A 17,602-nucleotide genomic window follows, 5' to 3' on the forward strand; every position below is an offset into this window, starting at 1 on the left:
GGAATGTTATATTTCTTCTATATTTTAATACCTGCTGAGGATAGATTAGAAGAGAAACATCAGTGTTTGGAGTATCGGTTAAATGCATACCGGGCAGTGGCACTTGACATTATGAAAACATTGATGTAGGGCATACCGGGCAACTATATACTCAGCAGTAGCATTGAACCCTAAAAAAACATTAGTGTAATGTATACCGGGCAGTGGCACTCAACTAGGCCTATTACATATTTCGGACATTTACCAAAGCGACTGCATGATTGTCAACATTCACCGGTGGAAGTCAGCAACTCCCCATTTCTGTCATTCACAGTAACAGCATCAACGATAGTAATTGCACATTTTAGTGAAACAATATAAAAATGTTATTACTTTGTTACTGATTACTTTTGAGTCATTGAAAAATATTTTTGCTTTTTTTTTTTTTGTATATTTGTTACTCTTAGTTCTTCGATTTTGCGGCGATTTTATCAATTTTCATTTGTATTCGTGAGGACAGGACTATCTGGAATGCTGAAATCGTTGCTGGGTTTTTCGCGCCTGGTGACAAAGAAGCAGATTTCAAGCATTTCCAAAACAGAGCTTATAGTCATTTCTTACAGAAAATAGTATTTTACGTCAGTCCAAATGTTGAACCAGATTTTAGATTAACTAGAGTACTCATTTTAACTTTCGCTTTGTGCCGATGCACGTAATCGATGGTTTCCTAAATTACGCAAAGACAGTTTATTGACATTTCATCACCACACATGAAATAAACAAATAAATAGATACAAAAATAGACGGGGTTTAAAAATGATATGAAACATTTTGAGGAGTATGTTTGTAAGGCGGGATAAAATAAGAAAATAATTTTATGGAAAATGCAGATCATATCATTTTCGTCATAAACTACAATCGAAATTGGAAATATAGATTACAACAATATAGATAAAAATATAGATAATTAAAAATATAGAGAAGACATGGAAAATATTAAAGATAATTAAAAAAAAGAAGAAAAATTATTAAAATAGAATAAATAAAATAATTTTAAAATATATATTTTCGCATCATGATATAATCAAAGATAGAATCTCTTCATCAGCTCACACGGTTATATTCGTAAAAAGGAGTGCTTTCTAATATTGTATCAATGTAGCCAAAGCAAAATACATCAATACAACAGTGTGAGGAACGTATATATACATATTTTAATTAAAGAGCTTTTCCCATTATAACTCTAATGACAGACTTCTTACTTTACAATTATTGCTTTTGCAGTGGTGGCTCAGAGATAGAGGGCTTGCCTCCAAATGAGGTGACCTGAGTTCGAATCCCAGCGACGGCTAGCCGATGTGAATTCCGTATCCAGCTCGCTCCGACCACAGCGCTGATGTGAAATATTCTCAACAGACAGGCGGATCCTGGCTAAAAGTCACCTTGCCGACAGGCTAACCATAGGAGGTTTCCGTGATTTTCCTTTTCATGTAAAGCAAATGCTGGTTAATTTCATCAAAATGTCCTCCACAAAGGCAAATTTATTTCAATACTTGATCCAAGAGTTCTCTTGTTTTCTGAATTAAGTTTTAAATTACAAGGCTACAGAGTTGAAGATGTGTAGTTGTAAACTCAAAATTGGATCGGCTGTTCAACGAAGGTTACAAAAATAAAAATATACATTTATTGTTTACAGTGTTCTGAATTCAAATCAATTGAATATTTTTAAAAAAAAAACCTAAAATGTAAATAAACTTGAATAGACAGATTTATTAAAGAGTAAATTTAATCATCCAACATTTATAAATTACAGAGATTATAAAGACCCTACATTATCATTTTTAGAAACTATCATTGTGTACAAGAGTGATATGAGATAACATCTGATAAGAGATAATCCCAAAATCTTTCATGAATTAAAACTTGAGATCCAAATTTTGACCGTTTTGTTTTCTTACTCAGCACAGTTTCACATGTTCCATTTCATACACGTTACACTTCAATATATCTTTTCTCAGGATCTATTGCACCGATATTCAAAAACATTTCCAGTCGCAGAAAAAAACAATAAATGCGTCTCGCACATCTTGGTATAACATTCAAAGTGACGGTGCTTGCGAGGGATTTATTCAAGATTTACAACTCATTGATTGAAGGTTTAGAAATCAGGAGACAATAAATTCAATTTCAAAAGTGAAATCGTGCAAATTTTTGGTGGCTCTGTTAGGGATTTATATAGAGATATTTTTAATACTGACTTAATAATTATTTTTAATAATAATTCTTTGATATTCTTAAAACTATTCTTTTTATTACTTATAAACAAGAAAAATATTTTTAAGATCTTGAAGGAAAGACAATTTTACGTGAATCGGTCATTTTTATAAGGGCAGGTTTGCACCAAAATTGAACATTTTTAAATGGGCTTCGATGTATCAAATATGACCATTATTTCATGGTCTGAGAAACATCAAAATAGCCGTTTTTATACGGGCTGTTTTATATAAAAATTGATCATTTTTACAAGGATTTATCTATTTCAAAGTTGAACATTTTTACACGAAATGGTTTCTATCAAAATGGATCATTTTTACGTGGGCTGGTTTGTATCGAATTGACCATTTTTACATGGGCTGGTTTAGAAAAGAATTGACCATTTTTACATACTCTGGGGTTGACCATCCAAATCTTTTCAGGCAGCTTAGCCATTTCTACTTTTTGTTGAATGGAAAATACTTTCAATTTGTTTTATATAAATCCATTAACAACCTCAGTAAGCAACAATAATAAAAAAGTTTAGAGTGTGAAGTTTCAGAGGCGACATTTCTGGTTTTATGTGCAGTTTGGTAACACAGTTTATAATTTTAGAGCAATAATTTTAGCTTCAGCTCTAAACCAACATTCCATTAAAAACTCCAAATCATCAGTGCTTTGGCCAATAATCTTCCAAATAAACTCCAGTTGTCTTGCTGATCCAGTCTAAATATTTCTGTATTTTAACATAAACACCAGGAACACCAGGCTGACCACAATCTATACCCCAGGACACGATACCGGCCAGAGCATAACTCTTATCCTTTCTGTAACAGACCAGGGGACCTCCTCCATCTCCCTGCAACAATTATAAGTAACATATTATGATAATGTGCAAGCAAAAAAATAAATGACATATTATGATATATTATGCCTGCAAAATTATAAATGACATATTATGATAACATGCCTGCAAAATTATAAATGGCATATTATGATAATGTAACAGCAAAGTAAAATAGACTTATGTTAAAATAGTTGCAGATTGATCCGTAATGACGCATACATTTTTAAACATCCTATCAAAAAAGAAGTAAATAAACTATACGCATTAATTTCATAAACAAATTTTTGAGAGAAGAAGACGTCTAATCGATATCTAATTCCTGCTGAAAAAAAGGAAGACTAAAAACATTTAAACCTGTTTGATTGCCAGAAGAAAGCGAGAAGAACTGTAAAGCTGTTATTACAGAAACCTCCTAGTTTCATTAGACAATCAAACTGGTTTACATTCCACTTTTCTACAAATTTCGACACCATTTTTTTCTGTTTCTTTTTCATATGTTAATTCGTATGTTTCGGATACAAATTAATTCGTATGTAATTTCGTATGCAAATATTAATTTTCAACACCTAATGAGCTGTATTTATAAACTTTGTTAAGAGTGGTCAATGCGTTGCACCCTGTATTTTTAGAATCCTTGTAAAAAATAAAATTATTACTAAATGCACTTTGATAGTCACAACTGTTAAGCGATTGTTTTTTAAGGTTTTCCGCAATGACCCCATTTAATTTTTACCTTTTAAATATAAAGTCAGGAAGCGAATACACCGCAATTTGAGTGAGAAAAAAATATTATCAGAATGTGACGGGTCATTATTGAGCAAGCAGGATATAAACCATCAAAACCAATTTGATTGTCAGAAAAAAATTAAGTCAAATGTTAGAAATGTTTTTCATTGTGATTAGTCAGGTTTTAAGGTTTCAAACCCCACCATGTTCCGTAATAATTCGTCAGATTTTGATAATTCTTTTCTCCGATTTACGATCAACCTGATATGTACGTCATTTACTTCATTTTTGAAAATTATGCATTAAGGGTGGTTACTGAGAAACATCCTGGTTTTCTCACTTTGCAAGAGTCCAGTCCATACTCTCCTCCGGCGCACAGGAAACCATCATGCAATTGGAAAAATCGTCCCAATCTTGTCTTCCTCAGCATCTCTTCACACTGATAGTTATCGATCACCTGTAATGCCACTTCCTTCATAATGTTCGAAAACGTTCCTCCCTCTGCAATGAATCGTCTAAGAATTAAAATACAAAATAGAATAGAATTTAAGAATTGTCTAATTGCGATATACATCCCCTGAGAAATTATTAATGGCTTTCGTTACAAAAAAAAGGTTCGTGAGTATAACTAAATAAAATTTAAAATGTCAAGAAAAAAATCCAATAAGAGTTCACTAACTGCATACGAACTATGTTTTACGAAATTGTTAATAACTGTAATGCATAACAAGTATTATGTAGAGCTGTTTTGTTTCTTAAAACTAACCAGTATAATATTTATTTAGCAAATTGTTGCTCATTTTTATATATGATTTATGGCTCCTTTTCCAAAGATGTTTCATTAAAAAAATATAGTAACTTTCATTTTGTTTTGATTGGTAATATATGAGAAATGTATGACCACGGCGTGTCTAAAAATAACAGGATATATGAAATGATAAAAAAAAACAATTCACCACCCTCTATAAGTTGACTACCTAAGTTGATCACTAAAGTAATGAATCGCAAGTGTCCGACTTACACAGGCAAGACATATAAGCATAAACTTACTGTAAGCATCCTTTCCCCATCCCGTGACAACACAGTTCTGTTGGTCAAATATCTCATCGTATTTGGGGAGGCAGATGGTGTCTATGTGTGGAGCGAACAGCACAGCTTCCTCTAGACGTAAAATGGCAACATCGTTCCATAGACTGGTGTTCTTAAATTCCGGATGGACTATGATCTTTGAGACTCTGTAGTCCTCGTGAGCCAAGAATTCAGAAGTCGTCTGCGTATCCCACTCACCCAGACGAACTTTCAGAGGATAATCATCGTATTTACTGAAAGTCAAAGATTTTCTAATTGAGACTAAAAGTAATAATATAGTACACACACCACAATAGAACATATGAAGTTTTAAATACATGGGAATAAGGGTTTAAGTAGAAATGGACATAGTGATTCCCAATTTTTTTCGCAATGGAATCCTAAAAAACCGACCTTCTTTCGGTGGAACCCCGATTTTTTTAACGTCAGCACTGTGGTCGGTGCGAGCAGGAAGCGGAATACGAATTGACCGACCGTCGGTGGGATTCGAACCCCGTTCACCTCATTTGAGACCGAACGCTCTATCGCGTCTTATGGTGGAAAGTACTTAAGAAAAGGAATTTACTTTTTAGTGTAGAAAATCTGTGACAACCGCGACTTGTTAGGAATTAAAATGTATACGCAGAACTATTTTTAGTTAAAAAAAAAAAGCAAAAATGCAATAGTTCAGAATTCAAAATAGTTAAAGTTATTTAATTTCTACTTTTTTAAAGAAAAATTACGACCGTAAGACATTTCTCGAGTTGTGATTAATTTGTTGTGGTATTGAATTCGTGGAATTGACGTGCATTTTCTTCCTCCAAAAGCGTGTTAAATATGAAATAGTTTTAATTCCGATATTTTTCATTTCTAGGAAAGAATAAAATATTGAAACGTAACTTATTCTACCAATAGAAAATATGTTCAGTGACTACAAAAATTACAGATTTTAGTGCATGCATAGAATTTTTTTTTCAAATCTTTGAAACATCATTTCTTAATTTCTTTCTTGCAACTTATGATTGTTTTATATTAGGCTCTTCCGTTATGAGAACACATTAGTACAGCAGTAATATGTCTGAAAAAATTTTTAATTGGATGAGCTCATATGAATAAAGATTACGAAACATACATTGGAAGAACCAATTGTAAAACAGGTTTGTCTCTTTCAATATGTGGATGTTACTGTAAATGACAGAAATGGGTAGTTGTTGACTTCCACCAAGGAATGTTGACAATCACATAGTCGCTTTGGTAAATGTCCGAAATATATACTAGGTATAGTTAAGTACCACTGCCCGGTACACATTTCCCTGTTATGTCCTACATCAATGTTTTTTAAGGCTCAGTGCCACTGCCCGGCATGTCCTATAATGATATTTTTTGAAGTTCAATGCCACTGCGTCGAATACATTTGCCCGGTATGCCCTACATCAATGGTTTTTAAGGTCAAGTGCCACTGGCCGGCATACATTTGCCCGGTATACCCTACACTGATGTTTCTCTTGATCTATCCTTAGCAAATATTAAAATATCGAATAAATATAATAATATCAACGAATAAATTAATATCAAGTCGGATGTAATAAATATTTCGGACATTCACCAAAGCGATTGTTGACATTCACACCGGTGAAAGTCAACATTCTCTTTAATTCATTCATTCATGGTACCATGGATAGCTTAGTTTTTCAGACAATCACGGTAGTTAATTGAAAGTAAGTGCGTACTTACTACAAATGAAAGACACAGTGTGCGACAGTCAGGACATGAAACTTATCAATGAGTACTCCACCGCACATGAAAATATTGACTTTCCCCTCAGATTTCAGAACAGCTGCCTAAGATAATTTGAAAGAGGACATTATATGAAAGCTTTCAGTACAATCGACGACTCAGGGCTTCTAACAAGCATTTTTTTTTATTTTATAAATAAACAAGTAATATAAAAAAATTGAATGTCAATTCCTTCTTAGGTCCACAAAGGAGGAAAAAATTTCTTGTTACTTTTTGGTAAATAATTAAAAAACTTTCCCCCCTATGAAACTAAAATTATTGAATTAAATTTAATGAATGAATCAATATTGAACAAGAAATTTGAACAAGATGTAGAGAGAGTGCGAACTAATAGTAAGAATTGAATAAAAATTGAAGCAACATATCGTTAGAAGTAAAACTCTTCAAAAATCTGATCTATCGTTAGCGAGGTAGTCGAAAGAGCAAAAAAAGTGGTGGGATTAAAATCATTAACTAGTTTTAAAAACTGGGATTGGACTAATATTTATTTCGTTAGAAATATTTTGTTCCTAAATTAATTTTTTTTAGACCGAAACTCTTTTAGATGTATTTCCAGGTGTTAGTTTACGCTTACTTCTTTATTGAAATTACAATCTCGAAAAACGAGATCGTTGTCTTGTAGTTTACCGCAATCAACAAGAAACCAAAAGAATTAAACCGTTACAAGACAATCTGATGATACAATTTTTGCCTTTTTATAGATCGAAAAAAATCGTTCTCACTTTAAAATCAACAAATATCATAAATGTGTTGTTTTTTTTCGAAATATTTAACTTCGTAAAAATAGCTAATAAGACTATATTTTTAGTTACATTAACAACAATAAACAGAACCTATATTTCTGGATTTTTTTTCTCATATTTCTATGAGTTTAAATAAAGCGGCTAACTTTTCCAACATGAAAAAATTAGATTCCAAACGCTTTTTAATTTTCACAAAGCTATAGCTTTTCTTAACAATGATATTTTATGCCATTGTCATAGTTATAGCTGACATACTCACAAAACAGTTATAAAAGTAGTATCACTAAAAAATTTTATTTTATAGGACAGTCACTTCTTACAAGGGAAACTAGGGAAGTGTGACTCGCCAATTTTGAAATAAACTAGTGGGATGTATGCCTTATGAGGAATAATTATAGGGGGCAACATTCGTTTTGGCCCATAGAAGGTCCTGTGAGAGATAAAAAATAATTCAATACATAGAAAAATAGTATCTCTGAAAAGGGTTATTTCTTATGATAACAGTCATAAAAATAGTATCACTGAAAAGGGTTATTTCTTATAACAGTCATAAAAATAGTATCATAGGGAAGTATTATGTAATATGACAACGGAGTCATTGATACTAAAAAAATATTAAGGAAAATGTGAATCATGGCTCATTTTTCACTATAATATAAATAACTAAAAGTGTTATTTTGTATGATAACAATTAAAAAAAATCGTATCACTGATAAATGTTATTTACTATGATAACAATCATAAAAATAGCATCACTTAAAAGAGTTATGTAATATGACGACAAAGTCATTGACACTAAAAAAAAATATTAAGGAAAAACATGACTCACTTGCCAGGGCCATTCCCCAAAATCAGCTTCACCCTTGTTACTGGGGGACAGAATCCTGCTGTTGATTCCACTTGGGTTACGAACACCGCACCTGTGTTCGTATGGTGTGACGGTAGATGTCTCTGGAGTGTTACAGCAGACATGGAATGGACCACATGTTGGAGGCTTGAATTTACCATCCTTTCATTTCATTGAAATATATAGTGAATATATCAGTGACATTTTATATAGTGTTTTAATATCTTATTACCTCATCACTTGATCTTATTATTTTCATCGACGTTATGTTATACCTTTGGCATCACATAATTGCAGCTACATCAAATTTCAATTTTGTAATTCTGCTATTTTGAACCTGACTCAGAAGATTCAAAATGGCAAGAAAAACTGTTTCTGAATTAAATATTGAGCCAAACGCGTCTTCATGCAGGTCTTTTTGATTGAAAATAACTCATATTTGTTGTTGAAGTAAAGGAAAATTATTGATACTTCACAAAATTAATTTATTATCCATCAATGGCATTTAAATCTTATTTAATTTTAAATAGGGAGCTGAAGAGGTAGAAAGATAGAAAGCCTTTTTAGGTCGCTCAGTAGGGTTCTATCGGAGTCATTGAATGGTTTTGGAAGTTAGCATGAGGCAAAAAAAAGCAACAAAGAAACAATAAGCTCCAAATGTCAGAACAGAGCCGTGGTAGCTCAGAGGATTTAACACTCGCGCCTCTCAATTAGGTAACCCGGGTTCGAATCCCAGGAATGACGAATCGATACGAATTTCGAACCCGGCTCGAACAGTGCTGACGTAAAATATCCTGAATTGTAGGCGAATCACGAGTTACGAGTCCTTTTTCTATCATGCTAACCGAGAGATGATTTCATGGTTTTCCTTTCCATGTAACGCAAATGGAAGTTAGTTCCATCAAAAAGTCCTCCACGATCCAAGAATTCCTACTGAGTTGAATATTGGTAAACTCGAAATTGGATCGGTTATTTAACGACCATTTTAAAATGAAATAAAATGCGCAGAGCAGAAAAAATCAAACGCAATGACAGAATAGCTTTTGATCTACTGATCGGATCCTCTCGTACTAATGACCTTAATGAGTCGAGAAGCTAACATAAAATGTGCTGATAAATTAATGATATTTAATTCCTATTGATATTTAATTAGTAATTAATTCTTAATAACACTGGGGATCGGTTTTCTGTGGCACTAATAGTTATGCGTTGCGGATTTCAAATCTAAAATCAATTTTATTCTAAAAGCTACAATTTGTATGCAATTTATTAATTCAGAATACTCTATACTATAGTCAAACATTAAGTGTAGTAATTGAAACACTCGAATACTTAGTGGTTACCACTTCTCTGCCACGAAGGGAATGGTAGGAAGAAGACGATAACACGTTCAGTTTATAATGCGAAACGCTAAGGTGATTTTTCTTTTGTCTTAAATGATACTTTCAAAGGATTAGATAATTGTGTATAACCTATACGTTCTTTATAAACTTGTATATTCAAGCAAAAAATATACTAATTTAAAAGTATCATTTTGTAAATAATATGAAGCTTTCCAAACAAAAATGATTCCTTATTTAAAATGCACATGCCCTTATTTGGTAAGATCAAGAAGTTGTATAAATACAATAAAAAAAATTCTAGTATAATTCATTATTATTTAATTTCTGTAAAGAAAATTTTAATTCAATAGTTATAAAAATGGAAAAAGTACATGTTTCGAGTATTCGATTATTGCTCTCATTCTTAAAAGACCTCAGAAAAACAAATTCGATAATGCTTCCTCCCTCAGAAATGAAGCAGAACTTTTTCTATATTTTTCAAAACTTAAAAACGTTCTATAAAAAAAAATTGCATGGTTTAAGAGATAAAAACAAACTTAATTTTAGTGATGTTTATATTATTGCCAAAAATAAGTGGGGCAATTTTGATCCCACAACCCTGAATTTTTAAATGAATGAAAAATCTAAAGTTTAAAGTTATTCGATCCCTTAGGTCTTGAGAATGAAAATTTAAATTACGACTTCATGAAATTTTATAACTCAGAAACTGCTTGAAAAAAATTGTTCAAATTTTACATTTAAAATAACAAAGATACATAAAATGAAATAAAAAAATTTCGAATATTATTCAATGAAATAATGAAATATAATTAAAAAAAATTATAACACGTCTTTAGATAATCAAATTTTATAATTGTGTGCAAAAAGTTTTGATTTACTTAAAAAGTTTCCGAGATAATAAGCTAAAAATAAAATTTACAATAAGGGGTCTTTATACTATCTATCGCTCTCCTACCAAACTAGTGGGACCGTATTGTTCATATTAGAGAAATTCGATGACCGTTTACCGTGACCAAATAATTTTTTAACTATACTCTTTGTAAATGGAGCGTCTCAAGTTTACGTGATTTTTACACTTTTACCCTCTCCGTTACCATACTTTTAGCAAATCTTGCTCTTTTCCCCAGGCAATACGGTTCAGTAAGAAGTTGAAATGTGCTTTGTGTGACTTTCCGAAACTATGGTAACAAAGAGAGGGAGAGTATGGAGAGTGAGGAAATCGTGTAACCTTGAGACTTCTAATTACAAAGAATATATACAGCCTAGGTCAATGATATGTATTAACTTACTAGTGGTAGCTCATCTTCTGGTTCAGGTTTTTTTCTTGCGTCGATGATCCCAGCTCCGTCTGTTACTATATGACCCTCCCGGCACTGGTAGTAAGGTACACATACGCAGTTGTTGCCAGGAAGAGGTTTATACTCTCCAACGGAAACTCCAGGATCACCATTGTAATCATCATCTTTAGGATCATGGTAGCCGCCTAAATCTTTGTTTGGATAATCAGGCACATCAGGGGGGTTCACTGGTTTTTCATGAATTCTTGCTGGATCTGGTCTTGGTCGGCTACCTGGTCTCGGTCTGTGATCAGGAACAGGTCTGTAGGAATCTTCTTCTCCCGAAACATCAGGTTTTGGATGATATTTATCATCCACAGGTCTGGGAACATAGCGATCAGGTCTTGGATTATATCCACTCGATCCTATTCCACTTGGTTTCGGCTTGTAGGGATCCGAATTTGGGTTCACTAATGGTTTTGGAGGATATTCATCATCCACAGGTCTTGGGACATAGCGATCAGGTCTTGGATTATATCCACTCGAACCAATCCCACTTGGTTTCGGCTTGTAGGGATCCGAATTTGGGTCCACTATTGGTTTCGGAGGATATTCATCATCCGCAGGTCTTGGGACATAGCGATCAGGTCTTGGATTATATCCACTCGAACCTACTCCACTTTGTTTAGGCTTGTGTTGATCTAAGTTTGGATCTGCAATTGGTTTTGGATTGTACCTGTCGCTACCTCTGACAGGCTTAGGATTGTGACTTATTTCAATGCTGGATGCATCGTCTTTGGTATGTAAGGGTGGATAAGCGTCATCCACAGGCTTTGGGATGTAAGGTATTTTGTCTATAGGTGGGTTAAGATTATAAACCCTTTCGGGTTTGTAATCAGAATCATCGAACTTAACGCTCCCTGATCTTATGTCGCTGTCTTTTTTAAAATCTTTATTCGCATTGGGTCGGCCATCCACTCCGACGCTGCGATAACCATCAGCAGCATCATGTCTATAGTTTTTATCGTCTGATTCAAGAGGAAAACCACCCGCTGAGGAACAACCATTTTGTGGATCACATTTTGGACGATTGGGTCTTAGGTATCTGCCTTCAACGCTTTGGCTAGATATGGGTAGAATGAACTCACCGATAAAGAAAACGATGTGAAGTGCAGCAATAAACATTGTCGAACAACACCTGAAAATCTAAAAGGAAATGATTTATACTATTTATACATTCTCATCGTTCCTTGAATCGAATGAAATTGGAAATGGATACTAATTGCTATGATACATATTATAGAGTGTACCTATAATAGGCATTTTGAGATCGATAAAAGTTCTTTTTATCTAACCACCGTTGAACATCTGACCTAATTTTGGGTTCACCGCTACTAATGTTCAACTCCATAGCCTTGTAATTTTAAACCCAGTCCAGAAACTAAGGGAACTCCTGGATCAAGTACTGGTAGAAATTTGCCTTCGTGGAGGATTTTTTCACAAAACTAAACCGCAGGTGCGCGACCTGGATAGGAAAAGCACGAAAAACTCCCACGGTTAGTCTGTTGGCAAAGGGACTCTAACCCATAATACGTCTACCACTGAGGATTTTTTATGTCAGCACTGTGGTCAGCGCGGGCCGGGTGCGGAAATCGTATCGACCAGCCATTGTTGCCATTAGAGCCCGGTACACCTCATTGAAAAGCAAACGCTCTATCCCCTGAGTCACCACGGCTAGAACGATGGCCGAAATAAGTAACGCCTATACACAATTAAGGTATCAGATAACAGCTCAGTAAAGAAAAAAATTCTTGTTTTTTTTTTTTTTTTTTTTTTTTTAAGAAAATTTGTTTTTTCCATCTCTGTATAAAGCATTCATTAAATTGTGTAAGCAAGATTGAGAAAAAAAGTTTTTTTTTAAACGAATGAAAATTTTATAAAATGATAATACGGACATTATTTAGTTTTTTTTTTTAATAAAAAAAAAGGAAATCTTACAGGATGATTGGGCTAACAGCGTTCATAAAGTAATTCTTATTAAATAAAGAATGAAACGATTAAATAATAAGATTAATTGATGCGTTTTGAAAAAAATACTTTCAAATCATTACAAAAATTCACAAGAAATGTCTTATTATTATCCTTCTCCTATTCGGACAAAATTATTTTCTTTGCAAACTCTGTATTGAAATAAATCATACAATCAAATTAAGGTAACAGTAATATACAGTTGCCTACTAATTATTAATTCCTACCATTGTTTATTTTATTACTTACATATTGTTGTTTGATTATTTCATACTGATACAGATTTTATAAAATTTTTATGATCATTTAAAACCATTTAGAAAATTTGCTTTCGACGTTTTTCGTGTTTTCCTAACAAAAGAACATTATTTTTTCCCATTCAGTCAACTTGAAAAACCTGCTTGTAATTTTTTTACTGCTTTTTTTTTACTACATTATATTTCTACTGTGCTTTTCTTAACTTTTTTCTCGTGTTTGCAAGGACGGAGTTTTGAAATAAGAAAATCTACCACTTTCTGAGTGACTGGAGCACTCAAATATATTAAAGCTCCATTCTTAATAACAAGGAAAGTTTCAATTATTTCTTGACCGCCACAAATATAACTTTATATGCTTGAAATTTAGTGCTGTGCAACATTGGGAACACTTTCCAACTGGCTAAAGTGTTTAAATATCAACTGGGCAGAGGCCAGAACAATTTTTTTCCTACTCAGACTACTTTATTTTTGTGCTGCAAATCGTGATTATATTGATAGCTTTGTCTTATAGGCTTCTCAATTGGCAGCACCTTCTGTTCGCAAAACAAAAATGTAACCATCGTTGAACAGCCGACCTAATTCTGAGTTTACGATTACCAAGGTTACGACACTGTGGCCTTTTAATTTTAAACCCAATCCAGAAGACGAGGAAGCTCCTGGAGCAAGTATTGGGAGAAATTTCCCTTCGTGAAGGACTTTTTGGAGGAACTAAACCCCATTTGCGTTACATGGTAAGGAAACCAAGTAAGCCTCCCACGGTTAGCTTGACGCCAAGGGGACTCTAACCTATGATTACTTAGGATATTTTACGTCAGCACTGTGGTCAGTGCGAGGTGGGTTCGGAATTCGTTTCGACCAGCCATCACTGGGATTCGAACTCGGTTCACCTCATGGACAATCTATCCCCTGAGCCACCACGGTTCTAATTGAAATTTCATTTAAAAAACATGTCATTATAATATCTTGTCGCTATGGCAACCACTCTTATGAATTAATTGTTTGAAATATCGAATGAATTAATGAATGAAATGTTAAACTCAAAAATCAACTTCTTAATAAATGGATGTAACTGGCTGATCAGTTAAATTTAAGTAAATAAGTTTGGAGATTAGGTCCTAATTTCGAATCGTTTTATTTAATAACGTTTTTAATCCAACAAATTAAGATTCAATTCTTGTCCTAATAGTTTTTAAGTTAAAAGATAGGAAGTTTAATTCCAAACTAGTTCTTTCATAAATGCATTATATGACTAATAGAAAAAATTTTTCTTCTAAGCATTGACGTAGATTTGACATGATAAAACGTACTTTTCCTACATGTTTTCAAATGTTCAATTTAAAAATGCAACCATATTTATTTTTTAAGTTCGACTCTAAAGCAATTTTTCACGAAAAGAAATGTTTTAGTTTATCTTTAATAAATTGCAGACAACAGACAAATCATTTCTCTCTTTTAGAAACGTATTGTATGAGCAAAGAAATTTATTTTCTTCAAAAAATTGGCATAAATTTGAGATGATTTACCCTATTTCTTATACATATTTTCAATTTCCCATTAATCATTATTTGAAAATGCAACCATTTTTATCTTTGGATTCTGTAAGACATGTTTCAGAGGGAAAACGCATTAGCTAATTAAATTCTTCTATAAATAGTTTATTTTACAAGTTCAGCAAGTATATCATCAAAACAGAAAAGAATTTTAAAACCGTAAAATTTTGAGGAGCAATTCAAAATATCATCAAATAATATCTAATGTTTGATATTATTGATATTTTGAATTGCGTCTCTAAACTTTACGGTTGTTTCGAATGATCCGAAACATATTTTTTCGGTTATCTTTTTTTTCTTAAATTTTCACTTGATTTCAGAAGACTTTTGAAGTTTATTTCAAAATTTATAGTAAACTATTGCAATTCATACTAAAATATATCAATGAATAAATTACAACTCACAAATTGATTCCTAGATAGTTAAGAACAAAGCGGTATATAACATAGGGTGACTAAAAGGACTCGTATCATTTATTCAAGTCAACTAAAACTTAATTTAAATAACTCTTATACCTTCTTTAAGGCTACAGTGGACTTTTAAATAAAAGTTTTTCTTAAAAAATGCTACATTTCTGTAACTTGTAGGGATTGTTTATATTTAGAGAGGGAACACACAAAAAACAATAATTTGATACATAAATCATACTATAACATGCAAATTTTTTTTTTTTTTTTAAAAATTCTCGATTTATTTTCAAGTTTAAATCAGCTCCTTACGCTAATTTGTTCTTTAAATTTAAAGATTATTTGTTACTTTCAACTCTATTTACATTTCGCTTCAAATTGTAGGGAAAAAACTTGCACGTTTTTCTACTAATTTCCATACAGAGTAAAAAAAGCAAGTTTCGGCACAAACAAAAAATCGTTCCTCTATGAACGCTTTGGAACATTGAAATGACGATAAAATATGTTGTGGCAACTTATTTTGATCTAGATTATACTTATTTTGATTATATTGATCTAGAGAGAGTGTGTCAAAAAAGTTTCATGGAATAGTCATCAAAATTATAGCGCATGGAACTATTTCAATTTCCAGTTCGATGCAAAATTTTAGTTTTGAGAAACACTTCACAAAACACTCACAATAACAAGTTTTCGTAATAAAAAAGCAAAATAACACTAATATTGTCAAATGTTTTACAAATTCTTATGACTTTAATAATTATTATGCTTTTCTATATCATTTAATTAATATAAAATGGTCAAAATTAGAAAATCGATCTTACGAGAGATTTTCTCGATTTTGGGAGTCCACTGTAGTCTTAAACGTTTAGTAATCTTTAAATGTTTAACGGTAACCACTCGAATGCCCAAAACTGACAAAATTAAGTAGCAAATGTTTATTTATAAAGCTTTATGCCCTTTCTTATCAAATGAATTAAGAAATATAATTCTTAATTTGTTTAAACTTATTTAGAATGCACTGCAGATAACAACAAGAAAGTACTTACGTATGTGATTTCGAATTATGTGTCGTGTGTGTTCTGTGTTCGTGTTTGATGAAAAATGAACGAGAGGTAAGCAGAGGGGGGTTGGAAATGTTCTCTCAAGGTTAACGAGTGAAAGCAAAGAACAAAACAGGTTGTTTGCAATCTAATGATGGAAGAATAATATACCCCATCTTGATAGCCGATAAAGAAGGGAAAACCATTGAGAAAACTCCTTTAATCTTCATTTACTAGTTAAACACTTTATTGTTTCTGGGAATTCCAGATAAAAGTTAATACCAACTTTGAACTTTGCGTTTCCTGCTATGTGCAATAACTCTTCGTTTCTATTGGGCCCAAAATGTCAATCGTTTTCGTCCAATCGAAATTTTTCAATATTTTGAAAATTAACGTTATACATTTTGAAAGCATAAAAAAAATACTTGTCTAAGTTTAAGGAAGCTTTATTAACTAGTTAAACAGTATTTTTTTCACCGGATGTTTCCTAATTGAGTGAGAGAAAAAAAACTATGGTTTCCAACAAGTAACTCTTTGTTTCAAACGATCACAAAATGTCGGTCGTTTCTGAAGAGTTTCAACATCTCTATTTATCCAAAAATCGCGAGCGAGTCTACTGTTTTGAGTGATAACCTTTATGCCACACTTTATATTGCAGTGTAAAAATTGTAACTCTTAAAGTTTTAAAATTACGATGGTGCAAAAAGAGTAGCGATGGCTCAGGGGATAGAGCGTTCGTTTGCCAATGCGGTGAAACGGGTTCGAATCTCGGTGATGGCTTGTCGATACGAATCCCGCATTCAGCTTGCACCGATCACAGTGCTGACGTAAAATATCCTGAGTGATAGACGGATCATGCGTTAGAGCCCCCTTGCCGTTAGGCTAGTCATGGGAGGTCTTCGTGGTTTTCCTCTTTATGTAACGCAAATGCGGGTTAGTTCCATCAAAAAGTGCTCCACGAATAGGCAACTTTTTCCCAGTACTTGGTCCAGGAGTTCTCTTGTCTTCTGGATCATTTTTAAAATGACAAGGCTACCGAGTTGAACATTAGTAGTTGTAAACCCAAAAAATCGGTTCTGTTGTACAGCAACGATTATAAAATATACATTTGTGTGTCATATTTTAAAGTTAATTAGTCTTAGAGTTTTTTCACAGCAAAACAAAATGCGGAATTTAACATCCCAAATATGATTTTTTAATTAACTGTTGTTTTGTTTTTGCAGGAAAAGAAAAAAAAACCGACGTTTAAAACTTTCAAATAATATTGTATAATCATTATAAACTTTAATTGTCTCTTTCAACACTGGCTTTTTACGGTCTAGTGTGCGCGCCACTTGTCCAAAGTGAGTTGCTTATTGAATCATATGACCAATTGAATCATATGACTGTGGGAGATTCTCGTAGTTTTCTTCTCCGTGTAACACAAATGCGGTTTAGTTC

At 32.8% G+C, this 17,602-nt stretch overlaps 1 protein-coding gene across 1 annotated transcript; it reads right to left on the bottom strand.

The window, feature by feature from the left end:
- Nucleotides 1–1,747: 1,747 nt before the first annotated feature.
- On the bottom strand, nucleotides 1,748–16,337 carry LOC107449580 (uncharacterized). The gene is made up of 7 exons (XM_071185982.2): nucleotides 16,169–16,337; nucleotides 10,893–12,086; nucleotides 8,243–8,422; nucleotides 6,608–6,714; nucleotides 4,856–5,127; nucleotides 4,146–4,306; nucleotides 1,748–3,091 (listed from the first exon to the last, which is right to left on the bottom strand). Exons 2-7 carry the CDS (start codon nucleotides 12,063–12,065, stop codon nucleotides 2,903–2,905), a joined length of 2,082 nt encoding a protein of 693 aa, XP_071042083.2. The 5' UTR covers nucleotides 12,066–12,086; nucleotides 16,169–16,337; the 3' UTR covers nucleotides 1,748–2,902.
- Nucleotides 16,338–17,602: the final 1,265 nt, after the last annotated feature.

This window comes from Parasteatoda tepidariorum, chromosome 5 (assembly GCF_982258835.1).
Source record: "Parasteatoda tepidariorum strain Cologne lab strain chromosome 5, Ptep-v5.0, whole genome shotgun sequence".
NCBI classification, from domain to species: Eukaryota; Metazoa; Arthropoda; class Arachnida; order Araneae; family Theridiidae; genus Parasteatoda; species Parasteatoda tepidariorum.